The 22,886-nt window shown below is 31.5% G+C and overlaps 1 protein-coding gene across 1 annotated transcript in view; it reads left to right on the forward strand.

Moving 5' to 3' along the window:
- The window catches only part of stx (ubiquitin-like domain-containing protein stuxnet), a 115,178-nt gene that overhangs the window by 64,966 nt on the left and 27,326 nt on the right, over window positions 1-22,886 (forward strand). The window contains exon 2 of the mRNA XM_075302824.1: window positions 7,826-7,913. Within this exon, the coding sequence (XP_075158939.1) occupies window positions 7,826-7,913 (88 nt within the window). The remainder of the gene's footprint in view (window positions 1-7,825; window positions 7,914-22,886) is intronic.

Genomic DNA, 22,886 nt, shown 5'->3' on the forward strand with positions numbered 1-22,886 from the left:
GCTAGTACATCAAAATTTGAAATTTGAATAACATAGGTTAATAAATAAGTGTATTATGGCCAAATATGGCAAAATCGAGCGATGCATATATATGGGACCTTTATCTAAATCTGAACCAATTTGTATAATATTTTGCAGGTATGATTGATACCGCAGAATGTTACCTTATGTGAAATTTGAGTACGATCAGTTAATAAATGAGGTCTCTATGGTCAAAAATAAGGTTATAAGCAAATTTTTCAAAATCGGGCGATACATATGTATGGGAGCTAAATCTAAATTTGAACCGATTTCGATGAAATTTTCACATACAGTTAGTGCTATAGAAGATTACATTCAGCCAACATTGGTTACGATCGGTTGGTAAATAAGGGTTTTACGGGCAAATTTGGCAAAGTCGGGCGATACAATCTCAACCGATTTCGATGATTTTTTAGCACATATTGTCAGTACCATAAATGATTAGATTAAGCCAAGTTTGAGTAAGATCGCTTAATAGGTAAGGGTTTTGTGGCCAAATTTGGGAAAATCGAGCGATATATATATATATATGGGAGGTATATCTATCATAGTTATCTATATCTATACATAGTTAACCTTGGTTTTGTAGTCAAATTGATTTCTTTTTTCATAATGACCACGGTTGTCAGATTTTTTCGAGAGAGATCCACAAAATTTCGAAATTATATCCCCAAAAAAATCCCCAACTGAAATATGTTCTCCATAAAATATCCCCAAAGGAAAGTTTATATAATTATATAATAATAATCTACCAAAAATTTGAGAAAATTCAAAAAAAAAAAAAAATTATTTTGTCAAAATTTTATTTATAGGAAATTTTGTCAAAATTTTATTTCTTTAGAAAATTTTCTTAAAATTTTATTTCTATAGAAAATTTTGTCAAAATTTGATTTGGAGAGGAATATTTTGGAAAATCTACCAAAGCTCATAAACGTTATTGGACTTCGCTTTTATACTTTTTATAATAAATTTAATACTGTGATTGAAAGTGGAAATATCCCTAGAAAAATCCCCAAATCACGACTTTATCCCCAGTCAAGTCCCCAAAGTGAAAAATATCCCCAACCACGAGGAAAAATCCCCAATTTGGGGAAAATCCCTAATCTGACAACAGTGATAATGACTAGAGCAATGTTTGTTTGAAGTTGGGTCGATCTAGGTCTGCTCTATCTACTGTATCTATGTCAGTTTCTTTAAGTGTTTTGCATTGCATCAAAGACACACCACTTTAATTAAGGGATGCAGATTTCAAAGATTGGTGTCCTAAACTAAATGAAAAATTAACAAAAAAAAAATAAAAATTAATTAAAATTTCCTTATTTTAAAAAAATGTTGTCCTTAAAATTGTGGAATAATATTTAGATTCCACCATCTTTTAGAAAAGGTACAGTGATTGTATTGATGATTATACTATAAACAGTTAAACCCCCATGAAGGAGTTTTTTTTTTTTGTTATTTTTAGAAAAATTAGAAAATTGTAACTAAACTGCCTAACAAACGACGATTACCCGCCGATATCACAGAAATCAGTAATATTTTTTGGAATTTTTCAAAATAATGACACGTAAATAATTTTTTCACTTGTTAAAGAAAATGTCGGAGCTTTAAGGAAAAAAAAATTATTGCAAAAATGTCTTATAGCGCCATATAAAGTTCACGATGGACGCATATGTGGTAAAATTAGATCTTCCCTATTGTATCATCTGTGCGGCCTTGGCTTGCACTACCACTTCATTTTATTGCAGTGCATTGTGAAAATCTTAAAAATTAGATATAATTAAGTTTCATGTGTATCATAAAATAGTTAATTTCTTTCGGTGCAGTACCTCCGTTCGTTATTGTTTCTAAAATAGTAAGTTCTTTCAACCCGTTGCAATATTCCCATATTCCACCTAATATAAATATCGTCTCTCAGACTCAATACATCGAAGTCCTGAATTTACAAAAATGACACACAGATTTTGAATGTGAATAGGCATTGTTTTCCGTGTACATCATTTGCTTTTCAATTTTATAAAATATTTAGTTTTAAACAATTGATGCTTTCTTCCTGTTTGTTTCTTTTTTTTTGTGTGTTCACTTAGCTTTAATCGACATATCTAAGAAGCAATCGGTTACCATTGTTACACCGCCTTAGAGTTGAAAACAAAACTTTTTCGAATGTTGTAGCAGCGTAAACAAATAATTGCCCAAAGTGACCTTCTTTTGGAATAAAAAAAAGACGAAAAAAATACCAAAGCAACGATGCCACCAACAACAATAAAAGGTCAAAGTATAGCATATCTCCTCGTGTGTTGTATGCGCAATAATAGCGTAATAATTTTACAATAGAGGATTAATGTGAATTCCCTAGATGGGTTGTGGTAGTACCACTTAGCGACAAGAAATGTTAATCGATGGGGCCTACAGTGTTCCCAACACAACAATGATTACAAAATTAGTTAGAAAGTTTTGGTATCAAACAGCGAATATTAGATACACTGTAAACATTATATATACATATTTAATAATCAGAATTGTGTAATCTATATCCTAGGGAGCAATATGTACACTATTAAAAAATAACTCATGTTTTACTCCGATTTATAGTGCAATATTTACATACAAAACTTTAGAGACTCTAGATCGAAATCCAAAATTGTTTAGACTTACGGGTTAGTTATCCCTCACATGTCATGTAAGATGATATTATATAATTGTACGATCTGCTTTAGCAACAACTTTTTACGACTAAATCAAATTAAAGATTTTTATACCCTTCACCACTACTGTGGTACAGGGTATAATAAGTTTGTGCATTTGTATGTAACGCCAAGAAGGAGTAATCATAGACCAACCTTTTAGTATACGGATCGGCTTAGAATTAAATTCTGAGTCGATTTAGCGATGTCCGTCTGTCTGTTGATGTATTTTTGTGTGCAAAGTACAGCTCGCATTTTTGTGTGCAAAGTACAGCTAGACTTTCCTTACTTGTTTGAATATTTTTTTGATCTCTTACTTTCATTTAACTACCACACGGAGATAATAGGTATGATCACCTCAAATGCAAAGCAACATGTTATTTTTGGAGGCATGCTCCGCCGCAAAATGTCACTTTATTGCCAAACATGTGCATGATTGACGAAATCAGATACATAATTTCTAAGAAAATAACAAATATAGGGTGTCCAAATAACCGATTTTTTTTGAGAAGTCAGTTTTCGGTTTATCCAAAAATCCCATTCTTTTTTAACCGGTTTGCAGGTTTCTATTTTGTTTAATACCGAAACCATTAAAACTATAATTTTAAAGTTTTACTACAAAAATAATTCACGAAAATTTTTGGAATTAATGTCTTAATTGAGTTTTAAAAAATATTATTTATTTGATTCAACAAATGGTTTACTTGAAACAAAAATTAATATTATCAATTAGTTGTTTAATTGGATTAATTAATTTTTTAATTGAATTTCAATTATTTTTTAATTGATACTATCATTTCTGTGATTGAAGTCATTTCAATTAGAAAATTACTTGGATCAAACAATTTTTTTTGGGTGTATAGTAAATCTGAATTTAAACACACAAACTCCATTCAAAAACCCAAGATATTACCAATTCTTTATAATAAAATGAACATTTTAAAACAAACTAAGGATTAATTAATGCAGTACTTCCAGTGTGATCGAACATTTTAATGCCGTTAAAGTACCCTTTACGATCAATATTTTCATTTAAAATTTTGCTTTTGAAGCAAGTAAAAATGATTTAAGATAATCGTCACAACTCTTCTAATATATTCGGCTTTATTTGGTCTCAAAGAAAACAACAAAGCGAGATTTCATTTGACTAAAATTTAGAGAAACGGTTAACCGATAGTCAAAATCCAGTTTTCGCCGTTAACGGATTTCTTCACTATCCGGTAATTGAATCCGGTTAATCGGTTACCGGTGTCGGCTTTGGACACCCTAATTAATGCTTACCCCCGCACTTTCTTGATGAATTTTTTACTCCCTGATCCCAATCGACAGCAATAATAGTCACATAGGCAAATATCCTGCAAAAAGTTCGACACCCAACATGCATGTTAGAAATATCTGGATATCGTTTTAGAGCTTAAAATATTTGGTGGCTTGACTGTGGTGATGGATTCTCTTTTGACATCTGTCAAATATTTGCGCAAATTGATTGTTAAGAATTTAGGTTTCAGAAACAAAATACCGAAGGCAAAGGCTTTTAGCACTTGGTTTGAAATAAGGAGAATATACAAAGAACCTTGGACTCCTAGCATCATCCAAAAAATGTAGAATGCTGACATGCTGCACTCCTGGCCTAGTAAAACCGGATAAACTTCAGTGGGGTTATTAACCGAAATTATGATACGTCCGGAAGGGTATCCTCTGAGTGAACCATCTCATACTAGATCCAAAAGGCGCGTGGCATCGTCTGGCAAGCACAAAACGAAGTGGTTCAGAAGGCCTTTTCTTCATACCTCTCATGTAATGTACATGTTACAAGACCCCCACGCGTTAATGAATAAGTTAATTGAATCAATTAAATATTTAATTAATTAAAGGTCCAATAGAAAATAATTAATCAAGCTTGAGATCGTTTTTTGTATGTATTGGTTTCTTTATTTATCAATATTTCGCAATTACATTGAATTGCTTCATCAGGAGTCGATCTACAATAAAAGTGGTTTGATAATTTTTAATCATGACATGTAAGATTCTTTCTCAAAATTGTTTTTCAAATTGCAAATAATTTTAGTGGTTTATGCTAGTAACAACTATTGGTTTTAGTTTACAAATTTTTATAAATAATTAAAGATTTTAACAATTGTATACTAACAAGTATCAGGAGAACAGGAAAAACAAAACGATCTCAAACTTGATTAATTATTTTCTATTGGATAAAATAAAGATCGAATAAAGTCAAAATTTCTAATTAATTAAAGGTTTTAATGAGAATAATTGATTTAAATTAATTAAATAAAATAATTAATTTTGTAATTTGTATCGAGGAAGCAATTTCGATTAAAAAGTAATTGGATCAATTAATTTCATGATTGACTCTAATTTTTTCCGCTGATTACTTGGAGAACCGATGGCCCCTTAATGTTATCAGGTGTTTCCTTACATATTGACATGTCGAATACAGTGAATATTTCATATCTTCGTTCTAATACTAAATGTTGTTGAAAATTTTGCAAACCTGTGTTAACTTTTTAAACAAAAAGTTCAAATTAGTTCATGTAGATGTTTTTTTTATTTACAATACACGCATTCAGTTGGATATGTTAATTTCTACATATTTGTATGAGTTTAATTCTGAATATCTTGTAGAGAAGTCAAATGTGTCATCTGCTGCTGTGTTTTTGTCTGCTACTGCAGTTGGATGAAGTAATTGTTATTATTATTATTACAGGTGTTAATTAGCTTAATGCTGTAAAATTGAAACAAAAAATAACAATTTGTTGGTAAATAATAAATAATTTTACATACGGATATTTTTTGCTTCGAAACTGGTATTGAAATTAAACTGGAATCTTTTGAGATGCTCATAAGTTTGAATTCATAGGGTCGGATTTTCCATATAATTATATATAAGTTTAATTTTTGTAGTTAATAGTATTAATGTTTTTTTTTTATTTTTTAATATAATTTCTACATGGGGATTTTTTGTATCCAATCCGATCTTTTGAAATTACGAATACAATCTTATGAAATTCTGTGAAAAATCATATAGACGGGGTTTCCTCGTGAACATTATTTTTTTTAATTTTTGTTCTATTTTAATAGTTAATATCTTTAATAATGTTGTCTTTTTTTAATTTAATATAATTAATCATGTTCATGATATTCTTGTCATTATTTAAAAAAAATTGTCATAATTTATGATTAAAGCCCAACAAAGACTGATAAACTTTGAACCATTACTAACTACAAAGTTGCCTGACATTTAATATTGGCTGACGTAAGTTGTCATTCCAGTTTAAAAAAATACTAAAAGGTTGTTAATATCCTCTTTTGACGTTAATTAATTAGGATTTGTTTGTGCACATTTTATTAGCTGGATTAAACCATTACAAAAAAAATATGAAAAAATCAATCTATTATTCTATAGATCATAATTAGTTTACAAAAAAGTTTATACAGAAAAAAAGAGTTAACTATTGCCTGAAAAAAAACAAGTTTCTGAACTGAAAGAAATGTTGTTTTAATTTTAATGTGTTCACAATATTAGGCAAAATTTCCTTCAAATAAAGAAATTTCAATTGATCAATTCATCTTTGTTTTTATACAAAGAAAGTTTTTTTTTTTAAATTAAATCTAGGAAAAGAAAGACAAAACCAAAAATTAATATAGTCCAGTTAGCTGGTGCCTGAATATTTATTAAGTAAGTGCAATGGGGACCACTGCTAAAAGGCCGTTAGAGACTGTATACTAGATAGGGTCACGGCCTAAAGGAAAAAAAGTTGATGCGGTCACCCCCCAGTTTTGTAGCATATTCGAAGACAATTTCAGAACACCAAAACGTTTTTTTCCGTGCACCCTACGACCCCCCGAAATAAAATGTGCGTGTCGTCATTTGAAGTCCGATCGAAAAGAAACACATATCGTTGTTCGTGGTTGAAAATCAAATTTGACGTCGGAGTCAAAAATGACCAATGCACGAAATATAGCCCCTGATCAACCACGAACAACGATATGCGTTTCTTTTCGATCGGACTTCAAATGGCGACACAGCACAATAAATTGTATTTCGGGGGATCGTAGGGTGCACGGAAAAAACGTTTTGGTGTTCTGAAATTGTCTTCGAATATGCTACAAAACTGGGGGGTAACCGCATCAACTTTTTTTCGTGACCCTATCTACTGTACACGAGACATTCTATTCTTAACTATAGTTGGATTTTTCTTTAGATTTAGGTCAACATTTAATCATAGTTTAAATGGGAAATATTTTTTATATTGAATTAATTTTATATTTTAATTAAAATCTTTTAATTGACTATTTTTTTAAATGATGATGTTTTCAACTTCAATCAAGTTTTTAATTGCAAATATTTTGGCGATAGAATCCAAAAGGATTAATCTCGAGACAAAGACGTTGCAGCAGTGTTATCGATGATATAAAAGCCTTACGGAGATTAATTTAAAAATAAAGTTCGAGTAGTGAAAAGAGGGAGTACAAACGCTTAGTCTCTTTTCAATCATTTAATAGAATCCTAGATTTTGCAACAAGAAATATATGAGCTGCTAACTTCCTCAATTTTCCAAAAAATAAAAATTGTCATTGAGAAAAAAAGGTTACTGGTCTTTCAAAAATATATGCCTAAATGAATCTTAATAAAACACAAAACAGAACCCCTCACATTATCATCATAAAATTAACATTTTATATATACATATGTATAATTTCTGGTTGATGGTGACTGGTTGATTGAATGTCTACACTTCTTTATTGATTTATTTTCATTGTTTCGAAAAAAAAAATACAAAATCGCGAAGAACATGTCATTGGCTTAAAAAATGGAATTTTATTGACTACAAATCATATGAAATTAGCAAATGTTTTTCTACATATGGCAAATATATAGTCCATGAAGAAATAAATGTTAGATTTATTTGTTAATTGAATCGAATGGAGTTTATTTTCAAAAAAAAAAAAAAAAAAAAATACACTTGTGTTTTTGAAATTATATTTATCCAATTATGAGGATTGGAATATTTATAAATTATAAATGAAACAACTTTTATATTTATTTTTTTTTTAATTTCAATTTTTAATTTAAAATATTTTCTCTTTTTTTCCCTTTGCAGAGAACTTCAAGACGGTTCATTAAAAGAAAATAATTTAATGGATGGCTCGAAAATAATTCTAATACCAAATGTTGAAACTGGTTTACTGGTAAGTGTTTAAATTTTTGGTTTTATTTAACCCATTGATGCCCAAACATGAAACTGTGTTTTTATTAACTCAGTAACGACTAAATAAAAAGATTTAAATAAAAAACTGATACTTTTTAGAAAAAAGGTGTCCCCATATAATCTGCCCATATATGAAATTCCCCAAAAATCTCCATTACCTTGTAGCACAATTTTAAACTTTTTTAAACAATATACTCTACATATACTTATAGATATTATATGCGAAGAATTATAAATTTTAAATCACTTGTTATACATAAAACTATTGAAAGTATTTTACGAAATTTATCCGAATAATAATATGACACTTCTTTATCAATTGCGACCAAGTGTTTTTATTTATAGATCAGATGGAGTATAAACTATCATACGTGTATTTAAAACTACAAATCTAACGTGTAGCTCATAGTTGTTTGACATAGGGTGGTAATGGGTTAAAGGGTAATTCGAAGCCTATAAATTGTAGTTTCATATTGCGAATGTAAGAATTGTTTTTGCGCAACTCAGGAATCGGAATATAGGCTAGGAAGAACTTTGAAAATGTTCCATCCTTGTTTACATTGAATGTGAAATTGTAAACGTAATTGTATCTGTTCGTGAAAATTCGATAAATAAGAAATAAATACCGATTTCCATCTGATTGCTCCTAGAAATATTTTTAATTTGAAAAAGTTTATGTGCGTAAAGATAAATTCCAAATTTAGTTAGCACAGACACAAACCGCTTTTTAGCAGAACTCTGTTAATTAGCTAACATAACTTCATAAAGACGCTAACAGAGAACTGTAAAGACAGAAACAGAGGTATGTTTGCCCTAGCCATTGAGAGATTTATGTATATTTTGATCACATATTTTTTACATTGAGAAACGGTTTCATTATCCCTATAATATTCGTAAATTACTTGAGGAAGTGGTCCGCAGTGGAGCCTTGTGCGTAGATTGACTACATTTTTGAATTATATATTTTTCTGCATGTTCATAACATATTTCATTAACTCTATCTGTAAGAATTGATTCCATTTCTTTTCTCTCAAAAAATTATATGTAAATTAACATTTACAATTCAATGCATTCATGTATAAAAATCACCTGGTCAAGGCGGTTTCTTGAAAAAAAAAATATTTTCTTTGTGTTGCCAACTCAATATTTCCATATATAAAACTGAATAATTTGCCATAGATTTGTATTTTGATTGTATCAATGCAAAACTTTAAGATGCATTGCCAAATTAATGGGGATCAAACAAAAAACAAACAAACAAACAAAAAAATAATAATAATTATTATTATATGCCAAATTATGCGCTGAATAAAAACTTACTCAGTTCCAAAAATTTTGTGTTTAAAGGGTGATACGGTCAAAATTTGGTGTAAATCGGTGAAATCGTTTATTTAAAAAATCAAATTAAATTTCTTTTTAAAGTTCAATTAGTATAAAATTCAGGAAAAATATTCAGTTAGGCTTTCGCTTTTCCAAATCCGAATTGCCGGGCCTCACGCTTGACACCGGCCATCAGATTTTGTACAGCCACCTTGTCCACCTTATTCGCCGCAGAAAGCCAGTTTGCCTTGAACTGCTGCTCGTCCTTAGCAGTCTTTTTGGTCTTCTTTAGGTTCCGCTTGACAATAGCCCAGTATTTCTCAATTGGGCGGAGCTCTGGCGTGTTTGGAGGGTTCTTGTCCTTGGGAACCACCTGCACGTTGTTGGCGGCGTACCACTCCATGGCCTTTTTACCGTAATGGCAAGATGCCAAATCCGGCCAAAACAGTACGGAACAATCGTGTTTCTTCAGGAAAGGCAGCAGACGTTTATTCAAACATTCTTTCACGTAAATTTCTTGGTTGACAGTCCCGGAAGCTATGAAAATGCTGCTTTTCAAGCCACAGGTACAGATGGCTTGCCAAACCAGATATTTCTTTGCGAACTTTGACAGTTTTATGTGTAGTCGGCTTTGACGTAGGTTTCGTTGTCCATTACCACGCAGTCAAACTTCGTCAGCATCGTCGTGTACAGCCTCCGGGTTCGCGCTTTGGCCGTCGTATTTTGTTTATCATCGCGATTTGGAGTCACTACCTTCTTGTAAGTCGATAGTCCGGCTCGTTTTTTGGCTCGATGCACGGTTGTAGACGATACTTGCTTGAAACTACCGACAACTCTCTTTGTCGTCTCAGCGGCTTCCGGTTTTCGATTTCCCCCCGATCCAGACTTCCTGGCTGTCGACAAACGTTCCCCAAACACTTTAATTACATTTGTAACGGTTGATTTGGCAACTTTTAGCGATTTTAGCGAAGCTGGCAACTTTGCGTGTGAGTAGCTCGGATTTTCGCGATGCGCGAGCAAAATTTTGATACGCTGCTCTTCTTGCTTGTACGGCATTTTGACAACTGAAGGAGCAACATTCTACACACACACACCTTCAAAATGAGGGGTGTTCAGGTTTTTTAAATGCAAAATTGAAAGAAATACGTCAAGTTTATATTGACCAAATTTTGACCGTATCACCCTTTATTTAAATTATGTTATGAGTCCGAACCGAAGAATCGAGAAATTAGACTATTAAGTTACATCTAAGACGCAATTAACATTTAAATTTAGTGTTGCGTACTTACTTCTAGAAATCTGAATCCAAGGACAAAAAACCTTCAATAAAAAATTTATTAACTTTCGGCCACTACATAATATTTTGTTCAGTAAGCTTTTTACCAAATATATTTAAGGAACATATTATATCTTATCTAGTACAAATTATACATATGAAAAGTGAAAAATCTCCTTAATTTTTAAAAAGGAGATCAATCGCCTTAATTTTGTAATTTTATAAAGTTTTTATATTTTTATTTCTGAGACTCAGTAAGACAGAACGTTAGTACAAGTCTTCAGAATACAGGCCACAATAGACACCAGGTCTTCTTATGGCTTTGCAAATATAATGATATATTTTTTTATGTTTGCCTTTCGAAATGAAACAAACGTTGTCTTTCCGCTTTTCTCCTTGTTTATTTACAAGCAAGTACAGGAATGACAATTTGATTATGCATCAAGCGAAGCTCTGAGTGTCTAACATTACAGGTGTTTTGAGTCAAATCTATCACAAGAGATGCATATGTTACTAACAAAATATCAGAATGCAAAAACAAACAATGTTATGATGAGTAGCATTGTCAAGCTACCAAAAAAAAAGTACAGTTATTTTTTGTGAGAATAAAAATATCTCTCAATGTGAGAATAAAATTGAGATGAATAAAATTATCATTGTATATGTTAGATAACTATAGTAATATTAAGATAGATCAATTTGAGAATAGAATTGAGATGCAAAAATTATCATTGTATATGTGAGATACGTATAGTAATATTCAAATAGAAAAATGTTAACATGAGATGTAACATAAATACTTAATAACATTTTATGAGAAGTTTAACATAAGATAAAATTTAATAATGATGTTAATGATTTTGGCTTAAATCAGCACTGCTACACGTAGTTTTTTGTATCTGTTTCGCTTAAGATCAAGATTTAATTTATAGATTTAGTAATATTAATTTTTTTATTATTATAATCTCGGAAACATAAAGTCCAAAGTATTCCCGAAGCTGCAAACATTCATGATCTGATAACTAATCTCAATTATTAGATATCACACATATTCTGATTTTGATATATAAATTGAAAAGATCGAGAATCCTAATTACAGTTTAGGCTATGCTATGTAAGACGTTTGTGTACATCTATAAATGGAGAAATTTTCACATATGGAGGAGTGTCGTTTCTTTTCAAGTTTAGATTAACAATAAAGGAATAATGAATAATATATGGATGTGATTTTATCTTTTCGTATAATAAGTTTACTGCCAATATTCTACCACACATGAAAGCATTTTTTATGTGATGTCTTCATTTATTTTAATTACATTATTTGTTTGTAAAATCTGCAATGAAGCAGTTCTGACATAATATTGCTGTTTACTGTCCATTTAAGGCTTTTCATCTGTCTGATGGATTTACTGTTGTTATTGTTAGCTTTCAAGTTTATCCCACTCGTTTTCTCTGGCTACTGTATGATATATTTGTTGTTACACTTAAAAAAAAAGTTTATTTTAATCCAATTATTTTGACCTTCTCCTGGTATTGATTTTGACAAGACAAAGTTAAATTTGTTTTCTTAAATGAAAAGAAAACTATATACAGTAACGAAATTAATTGATTCAATTAATTTTTAATTGAGATTCCTTTAATCAGAGAAATGATACTACACTGAAAAAAATATTGTCGTGAGGTCAAAGATTTCATGTCTTTAAAATACGAATGCAAATTTTGCTTAGCAAAGAAGACGCATTTCTCTAAGATAAAGTTTTTTTCCTTGTCCAAAAGCCGATAAACTTTTCAATAAAGTCGTATTGTCCTTATAATTAAGTGATTTCACTTAAAAATAGGTATCATAACATGAAAGAAAAAATGTTTGGGCTAAGGTCAACTTGACTTTAATAATTCAGAAAAATTCTTTAAATTTAATGAAATTCTCTTTAAATTTGTTGTCTTTTTGCATCTTGACTACAAAGCAAAAAATCGTTCAAATATAGGACATATTTTTCAACACTTCATTTTAAAGACGTTTATTACTTGAAACATATCATAATTTCTACTGGAAGTCAAGTCTTAATTTGGAAAATAAAGTTGTCGTTAACTCGTTTTTAAAGGACTTTGATAGCATATGAAGAAAAAAAGCTGAGAAAGCGAAAAATTAAAATTTGCTTCCTAGAAGCAAGTACACAAAACCTAAATTTAAAAGAGAATTGTGTCTTAAAAGTTTCCTTACTTGTATTCTCCGCTTCTTTGGCTCGGAATCAATACCAAAATTTTTAAAGTAAAGACAAAATCTTTGGAACCGAGTATGCTTTTTTTTCAGTGTATCATTCACCAACGTCAATTTAAAAATTAATTGATCCAATTAAAAAATTAATTGATATAATTGAGTTTTTGAGACTGATTTTTGTTTTGATTAAGAAAATCAATTAAATAATTAATTGAAAATTTGTCAAATTTCAATTAATATTTTAATTGAAAAAATATTGGTGCTATTATTTTCTGTGTACGCCAAAGATGTAAAATCATCAAAATAAGTCCTAGACTATATATGAAGCTTTTTTAAATTTTAATTCAATGATTCAATATCTTAATATAACCATTATTTCTTTTTAATAAAAAATAATCTTTTTTCATTTAAGGAAAATTTATCTTCAATATTGTAAAAATATCGTGTCTCAATAATTTAGGTTGCATAATCTTTCATATTATGTCAATATTTTTTTTTCGCTGTGTGGAGTGCTGTCAGTCGAAAATGTGGCCATAAAATCGTCCAATCCTCAAAATCTCAATCGGTTCACCGATTTAGATTTAATCCTGATATTGATATTTCATGGAATAGATTCAGTAAAGATATCAAAATCTTTTAATCTCGTTCTTGAAGTCACCACTTACGGTTCAGAGGTACAGGGTTGATAAAGTTGGAGCTATTGTCCTTTTTTGGTACTCTTTAAGTTAACAAAGTACGTTTGTACCGTCTAGACGCATTTGGTACCTTTTACAATTGTTTTTAAGGAATATACAATCATTTTCCTGAACTTATATTAAAAACTTGAAAGAATTATTTATTAAATATTTAAAAGTAGCCGCCATTTTCGGCATCAAAATCAATAAATCGCTATTTTGGACTCTAAAAATAGGCCAAATCATTGAATGCTAACCTTGTTCACATATCTTTACGTTACCTTACCCTAGAGGACAAAAATTCATATTTTCGATAGGGTTTATCCTCTTATCCTCAATGTCTCAAGATCACACTGAAACAATATTTTGGTTTTATTAAAGATTATTATTATCTCAAGATCACACTGGAAAAATATTTACGTGGTATTAAAGATTAGGCAACCTATATTTTAGAACAAGCTATTTACATACTAAGGATAAATTTCGTTAAAATAATGAAATTGTAATTAAAAGAAAGTTACTAATCTTTGTTTCAATTTGTTTGTTTTATTAAATTTAGAAGACAAATTTTGGAAATTTGCGTTCTCCGTTACAGTCGTATGTCTTTGAAGTAAGGAAAAAATTTCATTAAAGTTTTGATTTAAAGACATCGTTTTTAAATTAGCTGAAATATTCAATCTTTAGATTTAAGATAAAAACACTTCAAATATAGGCCAAGAATTATTTTGAGGATTTTGTATCTTTGTTTTTTGTTTTTGGAATTAAGAATCCAATTTTTACTTTGAAGTATTTGTTATAATTTGGATTTGTAAGAGAATGAAAATTATATGAATGAAATCCGTATCCTACTTTCAATTTTATTGATTCTAGATTTAAAGCTAGATAGGTCCCTAAAAACTATCTTTATTTTAAAGAAGCCGCATCGTCCTTAAAGGAAGGTCAAAATCGTTGGATCCAAGTAAACTTTTTTTTTGAATGCATTATTTAATGTTGTCATCAGAGATGGTCTGTATCAAACTATTTTAGGTTTGCGACTGTCGCAAAGTTGTAAACGTCGTAAACGTCACATACGCGTCGTAAATGTAGAAAAAGTAACAAAAGTCGCAAACTGAAAATACTTTAGTCGCGTCAGCTAGGCGGCGAATTCGATGATATCCAAGACGATGGTATGTGCGAAGAAGTTTCAATTCTTAGGAATGTTCACAATTTTCGGTTTTAGTCCCCACATTTTCCCTATTGCCTTTTGCACGAGTACAGGTTAACCGTGGATTTTCTCGTCCTTTCTTAGCTTTGAGTTCAGTCTCCTGTCCAATATAACCCCAAGGTATTTTGCACACTCACCAACGGGAATTTCGATACCACCTAAGAAAATAGGCTTGAACATGGGAAAACTTTCACAAATTTCTGCAGAAACTCACAGCGAATGCTGTCAAACTAAATTAAAAAATGTTCATGATTTCTTCTATTCAAAATGTGGTTTTCTACAGTAGGTTTACGACTTTTGCGACATACGTATTATACCGTCGCAAATGTATGTCGCAAAAGTCACAGTTTGTGACAGGACAACCCTGGTTGTCATTAAAATCAGTCTCACCTTATTTGAAAACTCATTCAAAGTTTAGAAAAAGCCACAAGATTTCTACGAAAGAGTACGAACCCTTTACGCAAGAAATTTGGAAGTTTATTTATTAATTTATGGCAAACGTTTCATATTTCTTCGACTATTGTTTTGACAATAACTGTAGCAAATTATATACTGAAAAAAATATTGTCGTGAGGTCAAAAATGTCATGTCTTTAAAATACGAATGCAAATTAGCATAGAAGACGCATTTCTCTAATGTAAAGCTTTGATAGTATATGAAGAAAAAAATCTGAAAAAAAAATAAAATTTGCTTCCTGACAGGTTTCGGCGATCACCTCTTCATTGCAGCCCTGCGAGCATCCTTTTGAGGTCTGAGAACAAGAAAATATCGCTGGGGGCCAGATCTGGAGAATACGGTGGGTGGGGAAGCAATTTGAAGCCCAATTCATGAATTTTTGCCATCGTTCTCAATGACTTGTGGCACGGTGCGTTGTCTTGGTGGAACAACACTTTTTTCTTCTTCATATGTTGCCGTTTTGCCGCGATTTCGACCTTCAATAACGCCATATAATAGTCACTGTTGATGGTTTTTCCCTTCTAAAGATAATCGATAAAATTATTCCATGTGCGCATCCCATAAAACATAGGCCATTACTTTGCCAGCGAACTTTTGAGTCTTTCCACGCTTCGGAGACGGTTCACCGGTCGCTGTCCTTTCAGCCGACTGTCGATTGGACTCAGGAGTGTAGTGTTGGAGCCATGTTTCATCCATTGTCACATATCGACGGAAAAACTCGGGTGTTTTACGAGTTAACAGCTGCAAACAGCGCTCAGAATCATCAACACGTTGTTGTTTTTGGTCAAATGTGAGCTCGTGCGGCACCCATTTTGCACAGAGCTTCCGCATATCCAAATATTGATGAATGATATGACCAACACGTTCCTTTGATATCTTTAAGGCCTCTGCTATCTCGATCAACTTCATTTTACGGTCATTCAAAATCATTTTGTGGATTTTTTTTTGATGTTTTCGTCGGTAACCACCTCTTTCGGGCGTCCACTGCGTTCACCGTCCTCCGTGGTCATTTCATCACGCTTGAATTTTGCATACCAATCAATTATTGTTGATTTCCCTGGGGCAGAATCCGGAAACTCATTATCAAGGCAAGTTTTTGCTTCCACCGTATTTTTTCCCTTCAGAAAACAGTATTTTATCAAAACACGAAATTCCCAAAATTTTTAAAGTAAAGAAAACATCTTTGGAACCGGGCATGCTTTTTTTCAGTGTATGTATGTCTAAACACATTCAAAGTTAAAAGAAGAAAAATTGTGCAAAATGTTTTATTAATAGTTTTTTTCGCAATGTGAAAACAACATTTTAGTCATAAATTAAAAATTTTATAGAAATTTCGTATGCGAAAATCTTTCATAATTTTAAGGGTATAAATAATTAAAAAAAAAAAAAAAAAAACATCCTACGCCCAAACCACGATAGTCATTGCGTATTCTTAGCAATAAAACGTAAACATTTAAATTTTGTAGACGTTCACCAAAATGTTTTATATATAGTTTTAAGCAAAGACAATTAAAGAAGAAGACATGAATTGGGCATGTTGTTATTCTTTTTTCTCAAGAACCAGAGATTAGCCCTATACATGTTCGATGAGAAGTTGCAACTTTTTTTCGGTTTCTCTTTTCATTTTGCATTCGTAACAAAACCTAATTCTCTTATTTTAGCAATTTTTTTAACTTTTAAAAGAACGAAAACACATCATGAAACATTTAATTAATAATTTAGTGCAAACGACACAGAAATTGGCAGGAACTTTTGAGAAAATAGCAAAATAAAAATTGTCTGTATCAAACCAGTAAGTTCGAAGCGCTTTTCCTACAAGTATGGGGCTAATCTCTGTTTCTTAGCACTAACACTATCAAAGCCCAATTCATGTCTTCTTCTTTAATTGTCTTTGGTTTTAAGTAAATTGTTTTTACCCATTCAATATAGAGCTTAAGAAGGAAAAACATCAACACAAAATAAAAATAAAACATTTAATGAATATAAAACACTAGAAAAAAAAAAAAACAAAATCAAAACAAAGAATTTCAAATTTTATTTATAGACCTCTTTAAAATAACAACAAAATCATAGACTATTTTTGAATAATTCAAATTTATACATACACTACAAAAAAGTTTACTTGAATGCAAAGATTTTGACTTTCAGCTAGGGATTTTGCTATTGGCAAAGATGTTGCTCTTTAAAATAAAGACATTATGTAGAAACCATGCCAGCTTTAAATCTATGATCTATAAAATTACGATACATGTTTTATTTCGAATTTTCCATTTGCGATATAATGAATAGCTTATTCACGAACAAATTAATGCATCCCATCTCGTATAGCCAAAAAAGCAATGCAATTTTTTTGTTTTTTACCGGATGTGGTGCAGAATGGGATCAGATACTATGACTTTTTCATTGCATAATTTTCACTTATCCTACCTAGAATTGGATCGGAACACTTTCTTTTTTAGAAATTTTCATAAATTTATTTGTCTTCGCTATGTTTTTATACCCAGAAAAATTCAGAAAATTAAAACTTTTTGCGAAAAATAAAGAATTTTATGTATCACTTTCACTTGTGAAGTTAGAATAAAGAACATTTTAGGATGTACTGCAAAAGTAAAGATCAATTTTTGGTAAGTTAACTGATATGATTTTTAAATCAAGAAAGTATCATGGGTATATTTAGTATCCTGAAATTTAGGTTACATAATCGTTTACATTAAGTCAGTATTTTTTTCATTGTACACTATAAAACAAAAAAATTGTTCTCTAAACTATTTTCTATAAACATTTCACTTTGTTTGGAGAATATCGTGGTAATATTTATGGTAGTGTATGTTTTAAAGGATTTAAGCTACTCAAATCTTAATCTCCATAGTATTTTTTTTAATAGCTAAGATGTTTGTAAATGTTGCAGAAGAAAATGCTGCAACAGCTGTGTTGAAGATTTGACAAAGGGGCCAACATACGAGGTGTCAATGAAAAATCCATTGTACAATATTCTATACTGAAAGAAGTGTTTTCTTTGCTGAGGGACGAAATTTCACATAAGCAAAGTTTTCATTTGACACTAAAAAAATGTTCTTTAAAAGCAAATAAAAAAGTTTGAGATAATCGTTTAATTTCATTTGCTCTTATGGAGAATACTTTGTAAAAAGGGAGATTTTCGTTTGGGTGTAGATAATCCGATTTTCTATTTTAAAGTACACACAAAAAAATATTTTTTGTCTTCACACATCACAGAAATGATAAAATAAATAAGTAAAACACTTATTTAGTTTTTCTTTTCAATAATAACAGGTTGGCTGATAAGTCCCCGGTCTAACAAAGAAAAACACATTTTTTTGTTCAAATTCGTTTTTATTAGTCAACATAGTTCCCTTCAAGAGCGATACAACGATTATAACGACCTTCCAATTTTTTGATACCATTTTGGTAGTACTCCTTCGGTTTTTCCTCAAAATAGGCCTCAGTTTCGGCGATCACCTCTTCATTGCAGCCAAACTTTTTCCCTGCGAACATCCTTTTGAGGTCTGAGAACAAGAAAAAGTCGCTGGGGGCCAGATCTGGAGAATACGGTGGGTGGGGAAGCAATTCGAAGCCCAATTCATGAATTTTTGCCATCGTTCTCAATGACTTGTGGCACGGTGCGTTGTCTGGTGGAACAACACTTTTTTCTTCTTCATATGGGGCCGTTTTGCCGCGATTTCGTCATTCAAACGCACTAATAACGCCATATAATAGTCACTGTTGATGGTTTTTCCCTTCTCAAGATAATCGATAAAAATTATTCCATGCGCATCCCAAAAAACAGAGGCCATTACTTTGCCAGCGGACTTTTGAGTCTTTCCACGCTTCGGAGACGATTTACCGGTCGCTGTCAGCCGACTGTCGATTGGACTCAGGAGTGTAGCGATGGAGCCATGTTTCATCCATTGTCGCATGTCGACGGAAAAACTCTGGGTGTATTACGAGTTAACAGCTGCAAACACCGCTCAGAATCATCAACACGTTGTTGTTTTTGGTCAAATGTGAGCTCGCGCGGCACCCATTTTGCACATAGCTTCCGCATATCCATATATTGATGAATGATATGACCAACACGTTCCTTTGATATCTTTAAGGCCTCTGCTATCTCGATCAACTTCAGTTTACGGTCATTCAAAATCATTTTGTAGATTTTTTTGATGTTTTCGTCGGTAACCACCTCTTTCGGGCGTCCACTGCGTTCACCGTCCTCCGTGCTCATTTCACCACGCTTGAATTTTGCATACCAATCAATTATTGTTGATTTCCCTGGGGCAGAGTCCGGAAACTCATTATCAAGCCAAGTTTTTGCTTCCACCGTATTTTTCCCTTCAGAAAACAGTATTTTGTCAAAACACGAAATTCCTTTTTTTCCATTTTTTTCACAATAAAAAAGTTGCTTCACAAAAGGCGCTCTATCCCACAAACTAATTGACTTACAGACGTCAAATTTTGACACGAATCATTTGAAGGTTGGTACTATATAAAAATAATATGCATTTAATACTAGCGACGCAATCTATGTGTCAGACCGGGGACTTATCAGCCAACCTGTTACTTCAATAAAACGTAATTTTATTGAATTTTGGCAGACAATATTTACCTTTGTTTACAACTCGTTCTTTCAAGGACGTAATCCAATAACGAACCCAACTAGAATGCCGAAAGGCGGTAAACGTCAACAACGCGACTCGTTAGAAAATGTAACGAATTGTGCTGGAAGCACAGGGCTGCATTCAGAGGCTAGTGCACATTTTCTAACGAGAGGGATATAAACTTTGAATTAAGTACCCTTAATGCGAATAAACATAAAAACATCATTTGACCTTAAACAGATAGTATCAATTAAAAAATTAAGTGATACTATTAATTATTGTGATTGATTTTTGTTTCAATTAAAAAATTTGTCGAGTCAATTAAATTTTTAATTGAATATATTTTAAAACACAATTAAGGCTTTAATTGGAAATTTTTTTTGTGAATTTTTTTTCTATGTACAGGAGATTTTACTATCACTGGAAAGAATTTTAGTTGTTTTGAAACATTGCGATATGGATTTGCACAATTGGAAAACCTTATGTTGTTCATCTCCACCACAAAGCAATTAACCCATTGAGAATGCGGTATAAATAATTTTCTAATTTCTCTTCACACACATCTGAATATAAATATATAGGCCATAGTCTTAGTAATCGCTAAAAAATATGTGTTGGAATTTTCTTGGTAAAGTAAAATTTTTATTTACGATAATTACTTTTCATTATTACAATTTTAATTGTCTACACTTTTTGAATGTGTGTTTATTTAAGCAATTTATATTGAAAATGATTTCACATGAAAAATATGAAAAATAATAAAATTTCGTTTATTACCATTTTTGAATGTGTTTTGAATTTGCGAATTGTTGTTTGCAAATACGAGTATTTTCATATATTATTGACAAGAAAATTGTCTTATTTCTCTGGTATTTAGCAAATTTATAAAGTACACTCAAAAAAATATTGAACTGATATGAGAAACTATGCATCCCAAAACGCAATTTACACAATATTAGGAAAAAGACATTTTAATTTAAAAAATTTTCGTATTATTAGCTTTAAAAAATTATTAAATCTTTGCAATTTGCGTGCCTCCGTTAATGTAGTATGTCTTTGAAGCAAGACAAATTTTCCTTAAAGTAAAGGAAAATAGATTTGCTTGAAAGAAATAATCTTCAACTCTACACGAAGACATATTTTTGGATCAAAGATGTTTTTAAATTAACAAAAAAAAAAAAAAAAACAAACAAAAACATTTTTACGTTGAAGTAATTTTTGGTTTAAAGTGGCATTTATTCGTACCTTAATATTCTTGCTGATATATCGAAAAAGAGATTTGAAATACGATAAATGACATCTGTATTCTAATTTTAATTTTATAGACTTTAGATTTAAACCTGCACTGAAAAAAGATTACGCAACCTACATTTTAATAGGTTGGCTGATAAGTCCCCGGTCTAACAAAGAAAAACACATTTTTTTTGTTAAAATTCGTTTTTATTATTCAACATAGTCCCCTTCAAGAGCGATACAACGATTATAACGACCTCCCAATTTTTTGATACCATTTTGGTAGTACTCCTTCGGTTTTGCCTCAAAATAGGCCTCACTTTCGGCGATCACCTCTTCATTGCAGCCAAATTTTTTCCCTGCGAACATCCTTTTGAGGTCTGAGAACAAGAAAAAGTAGATGGGGGCCAGATCTGGAGAATACGGTGGGTGGGGAAGCAATTCGAAGCCCAATTCATGAATTTTTGCCGTCGTTCTCAATGACTTGTGGCACGGTGCGTTGTCTTGGTGGAACAACACTTTTTTCTTCTTCATGTGGGGCAGTTTTGCCGCGATTTCGACCTTTAAACGCTCCAATAACGCCATATAATAGTCACTGTTGATGGTTTTTCCCTTCTAAAGATAATCGATAAAATTATTCCATGTGCGCATCCCATAAAACATAGGCCATTACTTTGCCAGCGAACTTTTGAGTCTTTCCACGCTTCGGAGACGGTTCACCGGTCGCTGTCCTTTCAGCCGACTGTCGATTGGACTCAGGAGTGTAGTGTTGGAGCCATGTTTCATCCATTGTCACATATCGACGGAAAAACTCGGGTGTTTTACGAGTTAACAGCTGCAAACAGCGCTCAGAATCATCAACACGTTGTTGTTTTTGGTCAAATGTGAGCTCGTGCGGCACCCATTTTGCACAGAGCTTCCGCATATCCAAATATTGATGAATGATATGACCAACACGTTCCTTTGATATCTTTAAGGCCTCTGCTATCTCGATCAACTTCATTTTACGCTCATTCAAAATCATTTTGTGAATTTGTTTGATGTTTTCGTCGGTAACCACCTCTTTCGGGCGTCCACTGCGTTCACCGTCCTCCGTGCTCATTTCACCACGCTTGAATTTTGCATACCAATCAATTATTGTTGATTTCCCTGGGGCAGAGTCCGGAAACTCATTATCAAGCCAAGTTTTTGCTTCCACCGTATTTTTACCTTCAGAAAACAGTATTTTATCAAAACACGAAATTCCTTTTTTTCCATTTTTTCACAATAACAAAAGTTGCTTCACAAAAGACGCTCTATCTCACAAACTAATCGACTTACAGACGTCAAATTTTGACACGAATCATATGAAGGTTGGTATTACATAAAAAAATATGCATTTAATACTAGCGACGCCATCTATGTGTCCGGAACCGGGGACTTTTCAGCCTACCTGTTAGGATGCGAAATTTACAAAATATTAGTCGTAAATTTCTTTAAAATAATGAAATTTTAACTAAACTACAGTTAGAAATCTTTGCTTTAAAATCTTATTTTCAATAAATTTAAGACACAAATTTTGAAAGGAACACATTTTTGATTTATAGAAATTATCTCTAAATTAACTGAAATTAGATTAATGCTTCAAATATAGGCTAAGACCTATTTTGAGAATTTAGAATCTTTCGTTTAAAGTTTTTTGGAGTAAAATATTTTTTACTTTCAAGTATCCGATATAATTTTACATTTTTGTATATGTTTGTACGTGAATAACTTTGTTAATATGCCGGGAAAAGAGAATGGAAATTCGATAAATGAATTTTATTGAATCTAGATTTAAAGCTGCATCTTTGACTCAAATTCTTAAGGGAAGGTAAAAATCTTTGGATCCAAGTAAACTTGTTTTTGAGTGTAGTTACCGTTAGAGCCCTAAATATGTCTTTATTAAAAAAAAGCCGAATGTTAGTTCGAGATCAATAC

The sequence above is a fragment of the Haematobia irritans genome, chromosome 3 (assembly GCF_050003625.1).
Source record: "Haematobia irritans isolate KBUSLIRL chromosome 3, ASM5000362v1, whole genome shotgun sequence".
In the NCBI taxonomy this organism is placed as follows: domain Eukaryota; kingdom Metazoa; phylum Arthropoda; class Insecta; order Diptera; family Muscidae; genus Haematobia; species Haematobia irritans.